The 21,226-nt window shown below is 45.3% G+C and overlaps 1 protein-coding gene across 1 annotated transcript in view; it reads left to right on the top strand.

The window, feature by feature from the left end:
* The window catches only part of LOC138758873 (E3 ubiquitin-protein ligase Arkadia-like), a 72,010-nt gene that overhangs the window by 21,893 nt on the left and 28,891 nt on the right, over positions 1–21,226 (top strand). The window contains exons 3-7 of the mRNA XM_069928382.1: positions 8,369–8,498; positions 8,650–8,774; positions 12,116–12,316; positions 13,012–13,403; positions 14,057–14,234. Of these exons, the coding sequence (XP_069784483.1) occupies positions 8,369–8,498; positions 8,650–8,774; positions 12,116–12,316; positions 13,012–13,403; positions 14,057–14,234 (1,026 nt within the window). The remainder of the gene's footprint in view (positions 1–8,368; positions 8,499–8,649; positions 8,775–12,115; positions 12,317–13,011; positions 13,404–14,056; positions 14,235–21,226) is intronic.

Below are 21,226 nucleotides of genomic sequence, written 5' to 3' on the forward strand. Positions count from 1 at the left end.
CTGATCAACGCTCGCCTTTCCTCTCCTCCCTGATCAACGCTCGCCTTTCCTCTCCTCCCTGATCAACGCTCGCCTTTCCTCTCCTCCCTGATCAACGCTCGCCTTTCCTCTCCTCCCTGATCAACGCTCGCCTTTCCTCTCCTCCCTGATCAACGCTCGCCTTTCCTCTCCTCCCTGATCAACGCTCGCCTTTCCTCTCCTCCCTGATCAACGCTCGCCTTTCCTCTCCTCCCTGATCAACGCTCGCCTTTCCTCTCCTCCCTGATCAACGCTCGCCTTTCCTCTCCTCCCTGATCAACGCTCGCCTTTCCTCTCCTCCCTGATCAACGCTCGCCTTTCCTCTCCTCCCTGATCAACGCTCGCCTTTCCTCTCCTCCCTGATCAACGCTCGCCTTTCCTCTCCTCCCTGATCAACGCTCGCCTTTCCTCTCCTCCCTGATCAACGCTCGCCTTTCCTCTCCTCCCTGATCAACGCTCGCCTTTCCTCTCCTCCCTGATCAACGCTCGCCTTTCCTCTCCTCCCTGATCAACGCTCGCCTTTCCTCTCCTCCCTGATCAACGCTCGCCTTTCCTCTCCTCCCTGATCAACGCTCGCCTTTCCTCTCCTCCCTGATCAACGCTCGCCTTTCCTCTCCTCCCTGATCAACGCTCGCCTTTCCTCTCCTCCCTGATCAACGCTCGCCTTTCCTCTCCTCCCTGATCAACGCTCGCCTTTCCTCTCCTCCCTGATCAACGCTCGCCTTTCCTCTCCTCCCTGATCAACGCTCGCCTTTCCTCTCCTCCCTGATCAACGCTCGCCTTTCCTCTCCTCCCTGATCAACGCTCGCCTTTCCTCTCCTCCTAACGCTGTCTAATTATCTCCTTGTGCTCCTCCCCTTACCCTTTCTTCCCTTCTCCCCCCAGCCATTTTATTTCAGGGGTCTGTCTACTTTTTGATCCTCCTGTGAAGAAGGGCTCAGGTTCGAGACTTTGGTTATATACCTTGGTATCCCATTGGCTCCATGAGATCTGCTGACTTCCTCCAGCATCTTTGTGTTTTTACTTCACTTATTGATATCTTTCCTGTAGTTAGTTGGCCAAAACTGCACACAATACTCCAAATTTGGCCTCACCAATGACTTGTGCAAATTTACCAAAACATCTCCACTCGCACACTCAATACTTTGATTTATGAAGGCCAATGAGTCAGAAGTTCTTTTCTTAAAAGACCCTTTCTACCTGTGATGCTGCTTTCAGGGAATTATGTTTCTGTTTTCCCACATCCCTCTTCTCCCGCACACCTCAGTGCCCTGCTGTGTACCGTGCAAGTCCTACCTTGGTTTGTCTTTCCAAAAATGCAACACCTCATACTTGTCTGCATTCCCAAGCTCCTTTTGCCCTTGTCCGCCTTGGTGCTAGAGGTTGTTGGTTAATATGGCACTGTTGCAGTAGATCAACACCACCTGCAAGTCATTTTGGTGTAAATGCAGCAACTGCATTGGAGGAGGAGGGAATAAATGTTCAGGCAATGGATGGCATGCCAGTTAAACAGATGATGTGGTCAACGGTGGTGTTGAGGTTCTTTTGTGTTGTTGCAGCAGCATCCATTCAGGAAAGTGTATTATTGCATCTGACCTGTACCTTGGAGATTGGTGTCAGAAGGGTCATTAGTCACAAGATACCCAGCCTCAGACCTGCTCTCTATGTACTGGGCTGCAAGGAGAAGCTATGGAACTACAGGTCAGTGATCCTAACATCAGCGATGGGAGAGTGACTAGCAGGAATTCTGAGGGACAGGGTAGGTAAATGGAACAAGTGGGCAAGAAGGTTGTTTTAGGTTAATGGGAGAATTCTGGAAGAACAGAGGGTCCAAATCGACAGATCTCTCAAGTTGGTGCACAGGTTGATAGGGTAGTTAAGAAGGCTGATGTAATGCAGGCCTATATTCGCCGGTGGGGCGGGGGGGGGGGGGGTCGAGCTCAAGAATTGTGAGGTTATGTTGTAGCTCTATAAAACTCTGGTTAGATCACACGTTCACTTCTGGTCACCTCATTACAGGAAGGATGTGGAAGCTATGGAAATGGTACAGAGGAGATTTATGAGGATGATGTCTGGATTGGAGAATGTACTTGATGAGGCAAGGTTGACAGCTAGGGCTTTTCTCTTTGGAGCAAAGAAGGATGAGAGGTGACTTAATTGAAGTGCCCAAGATTGAGAGGCATAGATCGGGTGAACGGCCAGCACCTTTTTCCTGGGGTGAAGTTGCAAACATCAGAGGACATCTGTCCAACGTAAGGGAAGGAAAGTTTTGGGGAGACATCAGGGTTGTGTTTTTTTTACACGGAGAGTCGTAGGTGACTTGAATACGTTGCAGGGATTAGTGTGGAGGCTGGAACAATAAGAACACTTAAAGGACTTGGTTATGGTAAAGGCTAAAACTTTTTCCTGAGTTGCAGACAGAAGAATATCTAGCTCGCGTGAAAAACCAAACAAGGCAAATCGAGGACATGGTTCTATTTTGATCTTAAAAATCATGGATAAAGTTTGGAAAATATCTTTCCAAAATCTCTTTAAATTTGGACACTCCCAAAACATAGGGATCAATGAAGCTTCAAAAATTTTACACTTCTCACATAGTGGATCAATAGCTGCATAAAGATGAGATAACTTAAGTTTGGACATGTGAGTTCTGTGCACCACCTTAAATTGTAATAAACAGTGCCTTGCACAAAATGAGGAATCGTTAATCAAAGTGAGACTAGAGAACCAATCTTCATCTGAAATGTTACATTTGTATCTTGTTCCCAATCGTTCTTGATCTCAGCCATTGAGGCTGATCTTAAATCCAATAAATTATTATAAATATATATTAATTCACTGTGAAAAAATGTAAGTTTAAAAAATGAATCAAGAATATTAGAATTTGAGATTTGAGGAAAATCAGGGAGCTTGGTCTGAACAAAATGTCTAATGTAAATAAAAAAAATTACATTAGAAAGATTATATTTGGCTAATAATTGTTCAAAAGGGGCAAAGTTATCTTGAATAAAAAGATCCTTATAATTTTGGATACCTAATTATACCATTCGTTGAAACCTATGTCCCACAGAGACAGCTGAAAAAGATGATTATCTATAATGGGACTAGCCAGAGAAAAACTATTAAACCCAAATAATTTTCTAAATTGAGCCCATATTCTCAACCGATTGCTCATTAATGAATAATGTGTCAGCTCTTCCACCCCAAGTGTCATGCTCTGTTCACTACATCCCCTCAATAGCAAGGATGTCCTTGGTCAGAGGAGATCAAAACTGTACACGTGTGGCCTGATACAACTGCAGTGAGACCTCCCTGCGTCACTATAAAGGCTAACATGCTGTTCGTTTCACCACCTGCATTTCAACCTTTACTGACTGCTGCACTGTGATTCCCAGGTCTCTTTGTACCTCCTGAATTTCTTACCATTCAAATAATCCACTACTTGTTATTGCCACCAAAATGGATGACCTCGCATTTATCAGTAAAGAGCAGTACAGCGCAGGCCCTTCGGCCCACGTCTGTGCATGTTTCGCACTTAATTGCTACTTCAGGGGTCGCTGACGTTGAGTTTGGTCAACTTGGTGTCTTTAATCTCTGAAAGTCTTCTCTTTGGTTCATTGTCCTGAGGTCTGGAGCAGATTTGCTCCTGGTGTAACCTAAACTGGGCATCAGTTGTTGGTGAGTGAACACATTTTTTCACTTGCCACCATTTTGGTGATGAATGAGAAATCTGAATAGGGAGATTCCTGGAGTCCAACTTGCCACTGTGGGAGGAGAAGGAATGAGGAGTAAGGGAAATTTCCTCACTATTGCCAAACATCATTTTTCCTTTTACCTTTATCTTCCTTAAAGTAGGCAGATTTCTTTTTGAGAAAACCATTGTAATTCTGAGAAAGCCATTGTAAATCACTATGACGTGGTTGTCGTGCCCTTGCTGTTTGTATACATTGTTAAACCTGGTTCCATTAGATTCAATGGAACTAACATCAGTAGGCCAGGAAAAGATCAGTCATGTTTAATTGTCTAATTTGGATTATATTTTTATTTAGTTTTTTTAACCATAGAAAAATGAATGCAGAAAAAGAAACCACTTAACCCATCTTGGTTGCGTCCAGAGTAGTTAATCAAGAAAGCTTGCAGTTGCTGGAGTCGAGTTCAATACACCAAAGGACTGGAGAAACCCATCAGGTCATGTTGCATTCATAAGAAACAAAGGCTAATCAATGTTTCGGGCCAGGGCCCTTTGTCAGGTTTACGCAGAAAAGGCACCTGTTACAATACATATTCCGTCTGGGCACTCTCGAGCCAGATGGCATTAACATCAATTTCTCTAATTTTTGTTAACTCTTTCCCTATAGCTCCCCATGCTCTTCTACTTCCATTCAGAGAGCTACCCTCGTCCCCCTCCCACCTCAGCCTTTTCTATCCTCCCACCTGTATTCACTTATGACCTCTTACCTGTTGTCCTGTTACCCCGGTACCGCACGGATGGCAGCCTCTTCAATATGAGGCGCCTGCAAGCTCACACCAAGACACAAGCCTGTTATTGCTTATACCTGACTAAGGGTCCAGGCTCAAACCATTAGTTATCTTTTACTTCCTATGAACACTGTTCAACCTGCTGAGTGTCTCCAGCATGTTGGTGCCTTGTTACCGGAGAAGTACTTGTTCCACACACAGTCCTTTCTCTGTTCTGTTGCCTTGCAATTTTTTTTATTCATGCTATCAAGTTGGTAGTGACAGGTAGAAATTAATCTTGAAAAATGGGTGCCACTGCATTTTTGGGGAGGACTTGAAGACAGAGATGGCTACATTGAATGGTAGAATTGTCGGAAGTACTGCAGGGAAGAGGTACCATAACCACGAGTCCAGGGAGTCCTGAAGACAACAGCCTGTCTTCATCACAGAGATGGGTAATTAAGATCTTTGGGATATTTACTTTCATTACCCAGAATATAGAACACAAGAGTGGGGAGGTCATGGTACTTCTTTGTCAAATGTTGGTTGGATCACAATTGGAACATTTTGTGCATTTGTGGTCGCTGTACAATGAAGACGCTGTTTACATCCGGTACCGCACGGATGGCAGTCTCTTCAATCTGAGGCGCCTGCAAGCTCACACCAAGACACAAGAGCAACTTGTCCGTGAACTACTCTTTGCAGACGATGCTGCTTTAGTTGCCCATTCAGAGCCAGCTCTTCAGCGCTTGACGTCCTGTTTTGCGGAAACTGCCAAAATGTTTGGCCTGGAAGTCAGCCTGAAGAAAACTGAGGTCCTCCATCAGCCAGTTCCCCACCATGACTACCAGCCCCCCCACATCTCCATCGGGCACACAAAACTCAAAACGGTCAACCAGTTTACCAATCTCAGCTGCACCATTTCATCAGATGCAAGGATCGACAACGAGATAGACAACAGACTCGCCAAGGCAAATAGCGCCTTTGGAAGACTACACAAGAGTCTGGAAAAACAACAAACTGAAAATCTTCACAAAGATAAGCATATACAGAGCCGTTGTCATACCCACACTCCTGTTCGTCTCCGAATCATGGGTCCTCTACCGGCATCACCTACGGCTCCTAGAACGCTTCCACCAGCGTTGTCTCCGCTCCATCCTCAACATTCATTGGAGCGACTTCATCCCTAACATCGAAGTACTCGAGATGGCAGAGGCCGACAGCATCGAGTCCACGCTGCTGAAGATCCAGCTGCGTTGGGTGTGTCACGTTTCCAGAATGGAGGACCATCGCCTTCCCAAGATCGTGTTGTATGGCGAGCTCTCCACTGGCCACCGTGACAGAGGTGCACCAAAGAAGAGGTACAAGGACTGCCTAAAGAAATCTCTTGGTGCCTGCCACATTGACCACGGCCAGTGGGCTGATATTGCCTCAAACCGTGCATCTTGGCGCCTCACAGTTCGGCAGGCAGTAACTTCCTTTGAAGAAGACCGCAGAGCCCACCACACTGTCAAAAGACAAAGTAGGAAAAACCCAACACCCAACCCCAACCAACCAATTTTCCCCTGCAACCGCTGCAACCGTGTCTGCCTGTCCCGCATCGGACTTGTCAGCCACAAACGAGCCTGCAGCTGACGTGGACGTTTACCCCCTCTATAAATCTTCGTCTGCGAAGCCAAGCCAAAGACATCAGAAGAATGTGATTGCGCTGGAGAGAGTGCAAAGGAGATACAGCAGGAAGTTGGTTAGATTGGAAAATTTCAGTTACGAGGAAATTTGGAGTGGAGGAGGGTGTTGGGGAGGGGGGTGGCAGGTACTCCAATTGAGGGGCATGGATTGTGAGGGCCTTTTCCACCAGTAGGTCCATAATCAGAGGCATGGATAAATTTTTCACTGAGAGGATGATTAAAATCTGGGGCAGACCACGTGGAGGTGCATTTGGCCAGCACTGAAGCACTGTGGTTCAGTAGCTTTCTGGTGAAGTGCTGGAAAATATGATTGGTATGGATATGTATTTGATTGCCAACGTGGAGACAGTGGACCAAAGGTCCTGCCTAATGTGGAATCCAGCCTAAACACCATACTATAGCTGAGGTAAGAGTGGTATTTGTGAAGATGAACACTGCCCCCTGGAGGAACTCAGCAGGTTGTGCAGCATCAGTGGGAGGAAAGGGCTGAAACCCTTCATCAAGGGTTCCAGCATGTGCAGTCTCTGGTACTTGAAAGGGTTCAGTTCACCTTCCCTGTTTTTACATTTCAAGCCCTAAACTGTGTATTTAAACAAGAAAGTTTGCAGATGCTGTGATTGTAGCCTAGACAGAGACAGAGGTGCACCAAAGAAGAGGTACAAGGACTGCTTAAAGAAATCTCTTGGTGCCTGCCACATTGACCACCGCCAGTGGGCTGATATCGCCTCCAACTGTGCATCTTGGTGCCTCAAAGGAGGCAGCAACCTCCTTTGAAGAAGACCGCAGAGCCCACCTCACTTACAAAAGACAAAGGAGGAAAAACCCAACACCCAACCCCAACCAACCAATTTTCCCTTGCCACCGCTGCAACCGTGCCTGCCTGTCCCGCGTCGGACTTGTCAGTCACCAATGAGCCTGCAGCAGACGTGGACATACCCCTCCATAAATCTTCGTCCACGAAGCCAAGCCAAAGAAAGAAGAAAGCCTAATGTGCAAAAGTGCTGGAGAAACTCAGCAGGTCATGCAGCGTTCTTTATGGTAAAGATACAAACCCATGTTCCAAACCTGAACTCTGAGCAAAAAGCAGGCAGGTGTCTGAATAAAACTTTGGGAGGGGGGCAGTGAGAGGACCACAGGCCCACAAGCAAGAGGTAAAAAACTTGCCTCTTACATCCCCACTGTACTCCCAAACACCTTAAAAAAAAAATATAAAATAAAAAAAAATGCCACCTCATGTGATCTATTTCAGCCCTGGGATAAAGCCACAAGATCAATGTCTTGTACTCCTCCATCAGGTCACCCCTAATCCTCTGTTGTTCCAAGGGGAAAAGGCCAAATTCACTCAACTTAACCTCAATCCAGGCAGCATCCTTGTAAATTTCCTCTGCACCTTCTATAGCATCCAAATCCTTCCTTTGAATTTGACCAGAACTGAACACAATTTTCCAAGTGGGGTCTAAGTGAGTTTTAAAAAACAAATGCTACATTACCTCCTAGCTCGAACTCCGCACTCTAAATTTTGCTTCAAGTTCTTTAGAGTAAATATCTTCAATAACCTGACCTATTCATTGGATGATTTAAAAAAAAAAGGAAGTGTGCCAATACCTCTACTTTACTGGAAGACTGAAGAAGTTCAGCATGTGTTCCCAGTCCCTCAACAACTTGTACAGATTCACCATCGAAAGCAGTCTTCTTGTGTGCATCACAACATGATACGGGAGATGCTCACGATCAGAAGAATGCAGCTCAGAACTTAAAAACCTTCCCCTCCATGGACTGCATCGATACCTCCCTCTGCCTAGGAAAGGTGGCCAACACCCTGGACCCACCACACTCTGGTTACACATTCTGCTCCTTCCTCCCATCAGAAAGAAGGCTTAAGAGCGTGAAAGCAGCCAGGAACAAGATAGTTTCTGCTTGTTGCCACCAGGCTCTTCAAAACCCCATCACGGTACTCTCATGCTGTCCTTGCTTGGTGGCTAACTGATCTTCCTATACTACATTCTGTAAATTATGCTCTTTAAGCACCTGTATGTAATGTTAAAGGTAACCTGTTGGTCAGTTTGCAGAAGCACCTTTCTCTGCTGTACCAGTGACAAATTAACAAAAATTTTATACGAGCTTGCTTTGTAATTAGATAAGTTATTTAGAGATTAATGACGTTTAAGCATGATGAAACTGTATGAAACCTGTTCCCTCCACAGACCCAATGAATGAAGACGACGTGTTGGTTGTTGAACCACTACCTGGGTCCACTTTGCCAATTAGTGAAGAAGTCAACATCACGTCCAGTGACAGTGAGGTGGAGATCATCAATGTTGTGGATGATGAAAGGTATGGGGCTGGAGCAGTCTGCTTCGCCTTGGCAGTGCTTCTGGTTGGCAGAGTGTGCATTAGTCACATGTTAGAATAAGTGTTGCCATTCTCACTGTAGAACAGTTCTGTGGAACGTGTTGAATGACTTTTATTGCTCTAACCCACACAGACCTTCAGTGTCAGGAGCCTGGAGTGGCCGCTCAGTAAAGAAACTGATCACTTCCAGTTTCCAGGCCCCACCTGGGCATCGGACGACATCAGCCGAGGTGGTAGACCTTACAATCGATGACAATGGTACAGCTTTGATTTGTTCTATTTCTCCCAAATCTTTATAATTTTTAATGGCTCTTTTCCATCCCTTGATTAAGCTACATGCAGAGACAGACCTCCAGTGCAGATCCTGCTATTCAGATGTGGATTGCATTCTATTCTGTTAGTTCTTTTTTTAAAGAAGTCATTGTGTTGTGGTCCTTGGAGAGATGTGGCTGCAAGAGGGACAGCTTGGCAGCTCAATGTTCCTGGGTTTTGGTGTTTTAAACAGGTTAAAGAAGAAAGTGGAAGAGTTAAAGGTGTAGCATTGCTAATCAGGGAGTCACAGCTTCATTCAGAGAGGACCCAATGGTGGGCTGAACGACTGAGGGTCGAGATCAGAAATAAGAAAATTGCAATCATTCCGATAGGGCTGCCCTAGAGGCCTCCCAGCAGCCACCGGGAGGTGGAGGAACAGAGATTAAATTTAAATTTAGGCATACAGCATGGTAACAGGCCATTTTGGCCCATTAACCTACACCCCCAGTATGCTCCTAACAGAGGGAGGAAATCAGAGACCCTGTGGAAAACCCACGCAGACACAGGGAGAACGTACAAACTCCTTACAGTTAATGTGGGATTTGAACCCCAATCCTGATCATTTGAGCTAAATGCTATGCCAACCGTGCTGCCCTAAATGTAGATATGTATACAAATTATGGAAAGTTGCCACAGGGTTGTCTTTGTGGGAGACTTTAATGCCCCTAATATTGACTGGGACATCCTTGGTACCAGAGCTTTGATGGGGCAGAATTCATTAAGCACATCCTGGAAGGTTCCTTGAAACAACATGCAGATGGTCCAGCAAGGAAGGGGACCACGCTAGATCTTGCCACTGAGCCCAGCCATGTGATCGAGTTTGAGTTGGGGAGGTTTGAGGGAATAGTAAATCAATCTTTTCAAATGTTTCCAAACAGTTATGGACAAGGATAAGCTTGGACTTTGCAGAAAAGTGATGAATTTGGAGGGGGGGGAGGCAAATTATGACATGATTAGAAAAAAGATGGAGGAGTAAACTGGGAGTGGCTGCTATCGGGCAAGCTCACAACTGACATGGGAATTGTTTAAGGACCAGCTAATTGGAGTCCAGGACTAGCATATTCCAGTACCAAAGCAGAATAGGAATGGTTAGAGATCCTTGGGTGATGAAAGAACCTGGGCATGTTGTCAGGTTCAGGAAGTGGCAATCAGACAGAGCACTGGAGGAATATAAAGACTGCAGGAAAAATGTTCAAACAGGGCATTAGGAAAGCCAAAAGGAGCCTGAAATGTTTTTGGTGAGTAGGATTAAGGAAAACCCAAGGCATTTAATACAAATGCTGATCACTGTAAACTTACTCCCATCATCAACCTCACCCTTCCTTCCCTCATGGCCCAAAACATTCCATTCTTCCATGTGCAGACCTAAGAGTCTTCTAAATGTCCCTCCACCACCACCCCAGGAAATGCATTCCAGATACCTACCACTCTGTGTGTAAAAAGAAATTTTACCCTTTGACGTCTCCCCTAAACTTTTCTCCACTCACTGAAACAGATGTCCTCTGATATTGCCGCTCTGGGGGAAAAGGTTCTGGCTGGCCACTGTACCTCTGCTTCTTTACATCTTTACATCTCTATAAAGTCACCTCTCATCCTCTGTCACTCCAAAGAGGAAAACCCTAGCTTGCTCAGCCTTTCTGCCACAGACACATTCTCTAATCTTGAAAACATTCTGGTAAATCTCCCAAAACTTCTATGCCATTTCTGAAATGAGGCAACCAGAACTGAACGCAGTACTTGAAGTGTGGTTTAACCAGAGTTTAATAGATCTGCAACATTACCTTCAACTCAATACACTGACTAATGAAGGTCAGCATACCATTAAGATTTCTTAACCACCTCACAACTTGTGCTACTGCAACCTTGAAGGATCTCTGGACTTGGACCCCAAGATCTCCCTGTTCCTTAACCCTGCTAAAAATCCTGCCATTAATCACTACTCTACCTTTAAGTTTCCAAAATGCATCACCTCATATTTTCCCAGAATGAACTCCACCTGCCACGTCTCTGCCCAAATGTACATCCTATATCCTGTTGAAACCAAGAACAACTTACCATTATCAACAGCTATCCTGTTATCTTCACACTTACTGACCCACCCCTCCACTTCATCCAATTCATTTATAAATTTCACCAAGAACATGTAGCCTGGTGATAGTGCAATAAAATACAACGAAGGGCGTCCTTGGTGTGAAGGTGAGGTCTTGTCTCCTTATTGCAGTGAAGCTTGTCATGGGCACAAATTGCTGAGGACAAGATCTGGTTGGTTTATCTTTGTTTTGTATCGCTACCTGCTTCTGAACTAGGTGGGGACCTTCATATGGGCAGCTCAGTCAGGCTGGAGGTTGCAAATTGTTTTGGTGTAAAACCATTGAAGTCCCCGCCATAGATCAATTGGTGCCTTGTTGCTTTCAATGTTTCCAAGTGTTGTACAGCAGAGGGTGGATAGTCAGCAGTAATCAGAAGGCAGTTTCCTTCCACATTTAACCTGACCATATGAGATTTCGTAGTGCTCTGCAGTGCGCATTAATACACATCAATGTTGAGCACGTCTGCTAGATCTACCTTCCAAAGGGGTGTAATACATGCAGGGAATATATGTATGGCATCTTGTCTTTAGGCTGTGGTTCTGAGGCTTTGACTGGTCTGTGGGACAAGTTTCCCATTTTAGGGCATCAGTCTCTGGATGTTGGAAAGAAGGATCTTGTATGGATTGATTGAGCAGGGTGTGACTTCTCCAGGCAATTATATAATGTTATTCTATTACTGTGGTGTTAATGGTACATCTAAGTGGCTTGCCAGGATTTTGAGATGAAAGTAGTTCTTGACCAGACCAATGACGGAGACGTATTTGGTAACAAGTGACGGGGACACATTTTTCCCTTGTGAATTTCCATGTTGAACAACACTTAGAAGAAGCAGTGAATGTCAGGGTTCAATATACTTTCCTACAATTGATTTTGTGATTTTCATTCCTCAACCTGTTTAAATTCCAGATTATGAACTGAGCTTTAGTTCTTGCCCCTCGGTTACTAATTCAGCTCATCGCTGCCCCTACCCATCCACGTTTCTACATTTTAATGTTAGTTGGGTGGTTTCCTTCGCAACTAATCTTATGCGAATTGTTAAGATGGTCTGGTTGAACTTGTATTCATTCTGGACAGGGCAATGTGTTATTTCCTTTGTGAAATGTTAAGTTAAACATTAATGTCTGAAAATGTAATTTGGGATTGGCGATGAAATGTCCCTGTGTGCTGTTTCACTCTTTGTCCCTGATTCTGTGACAGATTCGCCGACGACACTCGGCGATCAGCCTATCGACGGCTCCCTCAGTAGTCCTGAGATTGTACAGTCAGGATCACCTGCCTCACCGTCAGCCACATCAATGCCACTCAACGTCAGTGCAACAAATGTACTGCCAGCATCATTCAGTACCACAGCCACTTGTACATTTACCGTCAGCTCAGCAGCTTCCCACAGGATGTCGGGTAGTGTATTTTACTTTCTACCGCTACATCTCACCTTTACATCTTTGCTTCTTGCCCTGTGCCCACAGGTAATCTACTCTATGAAGTGCCCATGAGATCTGTGCTGATTCTGGCTGAAGCAATTCAGTCAATACCATTCTTCTCTCCATCTGGAACACCTCCTGTCCTCAGCAATGAGTTGACAGTGTCTGTCAGGACCCCAGGAATTTCCTTCCCCCACAATGTTCTGGGATGCACATGGAGATTTGCCCACCTTGCTATGACCTAAAACTGCTATTACCTCTTTATTACTGATGAAGACATGCCTTAGGCTCTCTTTAGCTACCTCCATCATCCCTTCACAAAATATAACGTTCATTAAATATATTTAAGAGGGAATTAGATATATTTCTTCAGTATAAGGGTATTAAAGGTTACGGAGAGAAGGTGGGGACGGGGTACTGAACTTTAAGATCAGCCATGATCTCGTTGAATGGCGGAGCAGGCTTGAAGGGTCAAATTACCTACTCCTGTTCCTATCTTCTATGTTTCTATCTTCCTCCCCCTCCCCACAATCTTCTCTAGCTCGACACACAGAGAGCGAGCTGAGTGATGGTCCTCAAAGAGCGGCTCGGGGAGAGGCTTTTTTCTGAAGTTGTGTGAAATCTGTAACTTAAGCGAATGAGTTTGCAGAACTTGTGTTGATCGTTTTACAGGGGAGATGCCGATGACCTCCAGCACGACAAGCCTCTTGTCGACATCCTGTCAACACCAGAGGACATCAAAGTACACTGCCTGCTGCACCCAGCGTTGTCTCTGCAGATCAACAAGGCTGGTGTCTCACCAGTCGCGTCCCACCCAGTCCTACTTCCAGCAATATCATATCGGCCACGTGCAGAGCCAGGTCTACCAAGCCCAGTGTTCGCAGACCCAGCATCTCCATTCCCACTCCCAACTCCTGAGCCATCAAAGCCACCAGACCTGGGCGCACCAGCCCTACCCACAATTCCCCCCACTTGGGTTCCAGCACGTTCAGCAGGACAGCTCGCAGTCTGTGCTCAGTGTCAGCTCGCAAGCAGGGGAACCTTCTGCGAACCAGAGGACTCCGGTAAGAACGCATCTGCCCAGGCTACTAAACGCAGAGCAACAGTTGTGTATGTATTCCTAGAATGAGGCCATGCTGGTCATGTGACCAAAGTTCTGACTAAACTCTCTTTTGTCAAAATTTAGTTCAAGTTGACCTTCTGATTGTAGTCTTCAGAAATGCAGTTCCATTTGAAAGTAAACTTCATATTATTGAGCAAGTCATGTCTGGATGTTGCTGGGACTTGAGGAACTGAGTTGCATAGAAAGGTTAAATAGGTTAGGACTTCATATCCTGGAGTGTAGAAGAATGAGGGGAGATCTGATAGAGGTATACTATATTATGAGGGGTATATATAGAGTAAATGCCTGCAGGCTTTTTCCACTGAGAGGAGGTGAGACAAGAACTCGTGTGGTGGGAGCTCCTGCCTTCACTGAATCTGCCACTTCTAGGAATGGTTTGGGATCCACCAGAGCATTCTTCTGTGTAAATCCTCCTGGTGGGCTATTTATTTATGGGACATTGTGCCTGTATGTTTCTGTACAGGAGGGTTTGGATTTGTGAAACCCAAGTTGGGCGATATGGGGTGATGTGACATGCATTCAATGTGCATGAAAATTTGATAATTTGACCTTGAAGAACCTTTTTGCTGATTGCTTTCCTTACTGGCACTTTAGGCTTCTTTATGTGACCTCACTAACACCGCAGAAGATGTTGATGGGGTTGAAGCTGCCCAGAAGAGCAGTGCCCAGGTACCATCTTGGCATGCCCAAAGTTCCCAGGAGATGGAAGTGAATGAAAACCAGCCACCGACTGTTCTGTCACCAATCCTTTGGCATGGTTCTCTAAACGAGGGTAATGGCAGCCAGCCGGTGCACAGCAGCACAGCACAGTACAATCACCCACCTCTGTCATTTCAGCTTGGCCAAGTGAGCTTAGAGAAGTTCATTTGGGTACACTTGACTCCCAGAGTCAGTGAGGGTATGGGGTCCTTCAGGTTCCCAATCACTTGTCTGTTTCCATTGGTGTATGGTTATTTTTGTTTCTCATAGGTATATTCAGTCAGATTTGACTAAAGAATTATTCAAGGTCAGGAATCCTTTCAGCTTATAAGCTCTGAGCAACCAGTGAATCTAATTTCACCCCTTGCATGCTCCAAAACTTTTAATATCGTGAATTGTGTTATGTTCACTCCCTCATTTCTTTTATATTCAACCTTGTCTCCCATTCCATTCCCTTTAATAGGCAAACTGGTTTGTAGTGATTTTCTTTAAAGCCTCTTTTGGTAATGACCCACCATCTTCCCCAGTCAGTCCGTGTAAACTGATCCCACTGTTCTCTTTCCTCTGCCCCTGCTGTGCTCTCGCCTTCCATGCTTGCTCCTTGTTTTCTGTGCTCTTTAATGTGGGGTGATTCGATTCTCTGGTTATTACCTGCCGTTTGGGGAGCAGGACTTCTGAACTGTGTTGGGCCAAGGATGTTTTGGAGCTGAGGTGGTGGCACTAATAATGACAGCCAGCTCTCAATGAGTATGTGTCTCCTGGTATGAGAGAGGATGTCTTCATCCTCATTAATTAGTTTCACCAGAATCCCTTGATGGAAAGGCTCAGTCAAGTATTGAATGAGGATAACCGCCTTTGATGTTTGCTTCTGGAATTCAACGCTTTACCTCATCCTATCAGCTGCTTATTGCCCACTATTTTTGACCAGATGGGTCAAGTCTGCAGATTTTTGAACAGATAACTGTTTGGTGGCATTAACTATGTCCAGGTGATGCTTCTGTTTCATGTTCAGAAGGTGTGGCACCTTGTTTTTGGGAATGCAAGCCTCGTGTTGAACCAGGATTTGCCCAACAGGATGTGGTGGGCCTTGAGGTTGTAGGTAGTGAAGTATAGTTCCGACCCTCTGGATGCTGAGTTTGAGCTGCTATATTTCTTCAGTTTCCCAACGCATTCACTGTAGACTGTTGATTAGTAGTCATGAGGGAGACAGACTGTTGATTGGCAGTTCGTGAGGGAGGGAGACTGTTGATTGGCAGTTCGTGAGGGAGGGAGACTGTTGATTGGTAGTTCGTGAGGGAGGGAGACTGTTGATTGGTAGTTCGTGAGGGAGGGAGACTGTTGATTGGCAGTTCGTGAGGGAGGGAGACTGTTGATTGGTAGTTCGTGAGGGAAGGAGACAGTTAATTGGTAGTTCGCGAAGGAGGGAGACGGTTGATTGGTAGTTCGCGAGGGAGGGAGACGGTTGATTGGTAGTTCGCGAGGGAGGGAGACGGTTGATTGGTAGTTCGCGAGGGAGGGAGACGGTTGATTGGTAGTTCGCGAGGGAGGGAGACGGTTGATTGGTAGTTCGCGAGGGAGGGAGACGGTTGATTGGTAGTTCGCGAGGGAGGGAGACGGTTGATTGGTAGTTCGCGAGGGAGGGAGACGGTTGATTGGTAGTTCGCGAGGGAGGGAGACGGTTGATTGGTAGTTCGCGAGGGAGGGAGACGGTTGATTGGTAGTTCGCGAGGGAGGGAGACGGTTGATTGGTAGTTCGCGAGGGAGGGAGACGGTTGATTGGTAGTTCGCGAGGGAGGGAGACGGTTGATTGGTAGTTCGCGAGGGAGGGAGACGGTTGATTGGTAGTTCGCGAGGGAGGGAGACGGTTGATTGGTAGTTCGCGAGGGAGGGAGACGGTTGATTGGTAGTTCGCGAGGGAGGGAGACGGTTGATTGGTAGTTCGCGAGGGAGGGAGACGGTTGATTGGTAGTTCGCGAGGGAGGGAGACGGTTGATTGGTAGTTCGCGAGGGAGGGAGACGGTTGATTGGTAGTTCGCGAGGGAGGGAGGATGACAATATTCAGCAGGAGGTTTCTTCATCTTCGACCTCAGGACGAGATCCCGTAAGGTCTGGAGGGGATGTTGCAGCGCTATTCTGTCCTGATTGTATGCCACTTGTCCCCTTTCTATGCCCTGCCACGGCCTACACTACAGCGTATCCGGAGATTGTGGTGGTGGAGAAAGTCACTGCAGACGCCTGAAAATGTTCAATAAATCACAGAATGCTGGAAATACTCAGCAGATTGGGCAGCATCGGTGGTGAACGAAACGGTCAATGGGGCTTGAATCAGAACTTGAAATCAACATTTCTAAACGCAGATCGTTCTCATAAATCTGTAAACCCTGACCCTATTACCAAAGACATCCTGGCTCGTCAACCTTCCTGCAGTTATGGCCTCTTCCCCATGAGGTGTGGTAGCAAACGTGCTTCCTTTATCAAGGAAAGCAGGGAATCCGCCAGGTAATTACAGTCCAGTTAGTCTCATGTCATTTGTAGGGAACATTGAAAACTTACTGTGTGATTGGATTAATCCAAACTTGGAAAAGCAGGGTCAATCAGCCACAAATTGGTTGTGGGGTAAAAGAAGATAGGGTGGACAGCCAACACTTTTTTTCCCTGACAGCAGCAAATACTAGAGAACATCTGCTTAAGGTGAGTGGAGGAAAGCTTAGGGGATATGTCAGAGGTAATTTTTTTATATATATATATATATATATATATATACAGGGATGGTGGTGATGGAAACTGGTACAATAGGGACATTAAAGAGATTCTTAGATAGGTACCTGAATGTAAGAAAATTAAAGGGTTATGGGTGTGAGGTTGGGAAAAATCAGATTGTTGCAAAGTAGGTTTACATGGGTCAGCACAACATCATGGCCTGAAGGGCCCCTGCTGCGCTGTAATGTCCTATGTTTTATGGATGTAAGAAAAATTGTTTTAGCCTGGGAAGGGTGAGTGCAACATGACATTGTGGTCTAAAGGGCCCGTAATATGAGACAAGAAAATCTGCAGATGCTTGGGTTGAGTGCAGTACACAAAAGTGCTGGAATTCCTGATGAAGGGCTCCGCCCTGAAACGTTGGTTGCCTTTTACATCCAATGGATGTAAAGTGTCTCATGCTGAGGTTCTCCAGCACGTTTGTGTGATGCAGTGTGCTGTTCTATGTGCTACATTGGTAAATGGGATCAGTATAGATTGGTGAGCAAGGACAAGGCAGGTCAAAGTATCTTTTCCTATGCTTTCTACTCTACCCTCTGATTCTAATTGTCTCAGTTCATCAAATAGTTTTGAGAGTGCAGAAAAACTCACATTTGTCAAGTAGTCCCAAACGATTGAGCAGACAGGACAATCTTAATTCTGTTTTGATTTGCATATCTGAGAAGTTACTATCCTATCACTTTTTGCTACTTGTGTCCGACTATTGGTATTAATTTCTTTTCATAACATTTTCCAAATTACTAAACTTGATAACGTTAAGCCTCTTTAATACAACTGAATCAACATTGTCATCCACAGGTGCAGAACACCTTTTCTTTGAAGCAACACACAAAAAGCTGGAAAAATTCAGCTGACCAGGCAGCATCCATGAAAGGCAAACGTTAGTCGACGTTTTGGGGTCAGAATCCTTCATCAGGAAGAGTAAGAAATGGGCAGATGCCTAAATGAAAGGGGAGGAGGAGTAGCACAGGTAGGCAGGTGATGGGTGAGTACAGGTGGGAAGGGGAAGAAATGGAGGAAAAAGCAGGAAGAGGTAGAGGGCTGAGAATGTGTACTCTGATAGGGGAAGGAAAGGATGGCTGGAGGAGGTGTGAATGACACAGGTTGAGAAAAAAGGAAAGAGGAGGAGGAATGGGGTCAGAGAGATCAGTTACTGAAAATTGGGCATCAATGTCGAAACCATCTGGTTGGAGACTGCCCAAACAGAATACAAAGTGCTGGTCCTCCGGTTTGCGAGTGGCCCCAACCTGGCAGAACAGGAGGCCTGTTGGCATGGGAAGTTGAATTAAGGTGGTTGGCCACTGGGAGATCCTGGATGTTTGGTGGTCAGAGTGAAGGTGTTCAACATAGCCGACTGCACTGCCACTTTGAGGCCATGCCAAATTTGAGGAGTAGCACCATGTATTCTCCATCCAGACAGCATCAACATTAATATCCAATTTCCGGTACCCTCTCCCCTTGCTTCTCCTTCTCTTTCCCCTCCCCTGCCCATCACTCACACCTTCCTTCCTCCACCCCATTCCCTCTTCCTATCAGACTGCATCTTCCTCAGTGCTCGGCCCCTTTCCTCCTATCACCCAGTTTCCCCCCCCCCCCCCCATTTCTTCCCCCTCCCCCTTTCATTGCCTGTGCCCCTTATCTCTCAACCATCACCCTTTTATTCAGACATCTTGCAATTCCTGATGGCCCAAAACGTTGATGGTCTATTGCTCTCCCACTGAGCTCCTCCAGCTCAGTGTTGCTCCAGTTTTCCTGCAGGCTCTTTATCACCTTTTTACATCCTGCTTCAGAGGTTTTCCAATCATTGTGTTGAAGCCGGATCCCCAGTACATGAAGTCAGCTTGTCTGTAGACTTATGCAATTGGCTTTAGATAAATTCAAGACTATCTTTTGAACTGAAGAATGTCACTTTTAAACATTATGAAATTCTATTGATATAATGATTAGTCCATTTCCTTTGCTACTTGTGTCATGAAGGTTAATAAGCAGTCAATCACAATCTTAAATTGCTTATTTCCAAATAACATGAGAACTCCCAAATTTAGTCCACAAATCCATACTCAAATCAACTCTTGCCTATTTGATTAACTTAAGTGAATATTGAAGTTGCTTCAACCTTTTTGGCAAGATCTTGTAATCACTTTATCCAATGATGGGGTCAACTGGCTTTTATTATATGTCACATTCACCACAATCTTGATGTTACTGCTCATGTATCCACAAGAGTTTGGATGCTCATTAAGGATTTTCAGTTTTGAGAGAGATTGGACATCAGAGGAATTAAAGGATTCTGGGGAGCATTTTGGAATGTGGAAACAAACCCGTAGATTAGATGAACCTTGATTTTGTTTTGGGGAAGATACACAAGGGCTGATACACCCCTGCTATTTATGTACTGCAAGAAAGCACTTCTAATGTTGATTTAAAAGCGTATAAGGAAATCATTAAAGCTGATATTTTTTTGAGAAACAATAAATAAATAAACTGGAAACTTACTTTGGTCCAAAGTTGTCTTGTAATCCACCTGATGGAGGAATTTAAAGTTGCACAATATGACTAAAGAGAAGTTGGGAAAATCGAACAACCGAGAACGGTGTCCCATAGAGAAATAGAAATATAGAGTTGATAGAATGAGGAATTTGTTATCATAACATGGTGGATGTAACTAGCTTAGTTATATTTAAAGGAATCTGGATAGGGGTAATAGAGAAACACAAAAGTTGCAGATGCTGGGATCTTGAGCTAGCAAAGAATTACTGGAGGAACAGTCAGTATCCGTGGGCTGAAATGGTCCGTCAAAGCACCGGGTGTGAATCTTTTATCAAGACTGACAGAGAATTAGTGAAATCACTTATGTAAAGGCAGAAAGAAGCTGGGGGAGGGGCCCAGGAGTGGCATGGGAAGTGGAGAGGGAGAAACCATTTGGAAAGGGGGGGGGGTATGGAAATAAGTAAGAGAGGAAAAAATAAGCACAGAAGTAGGTAAAGAAGAGATGGGAAGTGGAATTAGATAGGGTGGGGTTACCGAAAATTAGAGAAATCAGTGTTCGTGGCATTAGGTTTAAGGTTGTCCAGGAGGAATATGATGTTCCTCGTTAATGTTTAGCCTCGCCCTGACAATGGATGAGGAAGAGGACAGATGTGTCACTGAGCGAATGGTTGGGGAGTTAATATGACTACTGTGTAATTGAGTCCATAGTGATCAGCATGCACTTGAACTGAGGGGCCAGTTTCCTTGCTCTGTATCAGTCGTCCTATAAATTATTCTTACTCAAATGCTTTTAATAATAATTTTTTAAAACACATTCTTTCCATTATCCTTAAAGCCAGAAAATTCAGTGTCATAATTGCAGTCTGATTTTTTTTTTACCTCATTTGCCCATTCCAGGTATATCATCTCCATTTTATTGCCGAAAATTGAAAACTTGTGACTCCTAATCATTGAGCTCCCGTTACTGGAATAACCTGTCCTCATGAACCTTTCATTCCTGAACCTCTCGTTCTGAGGAGAACAAAGCATCTTCTGCAACCAGCTCTAATAGCCCATGAACCACTTAGTAAATCTTTTTTAAAATTCCTTCATGTCAACGTGACTAAATTTCGATAAATATTCCAGTTATGGCCTAACTAGTGTTGTCTACCAGTTCAGCATCCTTCCTCTATCCACACTGTCAAGTTTCTAAGATCTTGTGTACTTTGCCAGCTGCTCAGTGTGCTGTTCTACCACATACATTTGTGCATGTTTATCCTCAATCCAAATGGGGCCCTGGGCTTGTGGGCCAGAAGGACCCTGTTACAGTGCTTGTACGTCAAAAAAAAAATCTATGGAGGGTACAAATGGGGAGCATTTTGGGTTGATGACGTCTGGGAGCTTTTTTTCCCAGCATGACATCACCTTAAAGACTGATGGGAAGTGAGTTTAATTTATCTGTTTGCTATTGGTACACAACCCTCCAGAAGGAGAGCAGCAGTGCGGAGGAAGAATAAACGAGGAAGAGTTTGAGCAGGAGATTGATTTCCCCCCTCTGTGTGATGCTTTCCTGTTTTAGTTTCCCCAGGGTGGTGCCAGATCTTGCTGTTATGGGCTGATATACTGCGTCACACCCTAATTTTTCTAAAATTACTGCGTCACCCCCACCCTCTGTGTCCCGTTGCCCTGTTGCTGCATGTCGTTGTAGATCAGGCTTTTCTTCCTGTTGTGTTTGCCACCAAAGCCTGCTTCCGTAATGAAAGCTCCATTCTTCCACTGATGTGGCTTCTTGCTTCACCTCTACCAACTTCCATCACCGCCACCCCCCCACTCCCC

This window comes from Narcine bancroftii, chromosome 3, assembly GCF_036971445.1.
Source record: "Narcine bancroftii isolate sNarBan1 chromosome 3, sNarBan1.hap1, whole genome shotgun sequence".
Lineage (NCBI taxonomy): Eukaryota > Metazoa > Chordata > Chondrichthyes > Torpediniformes > Narcinidae > Narcine > Narcine bancroftii.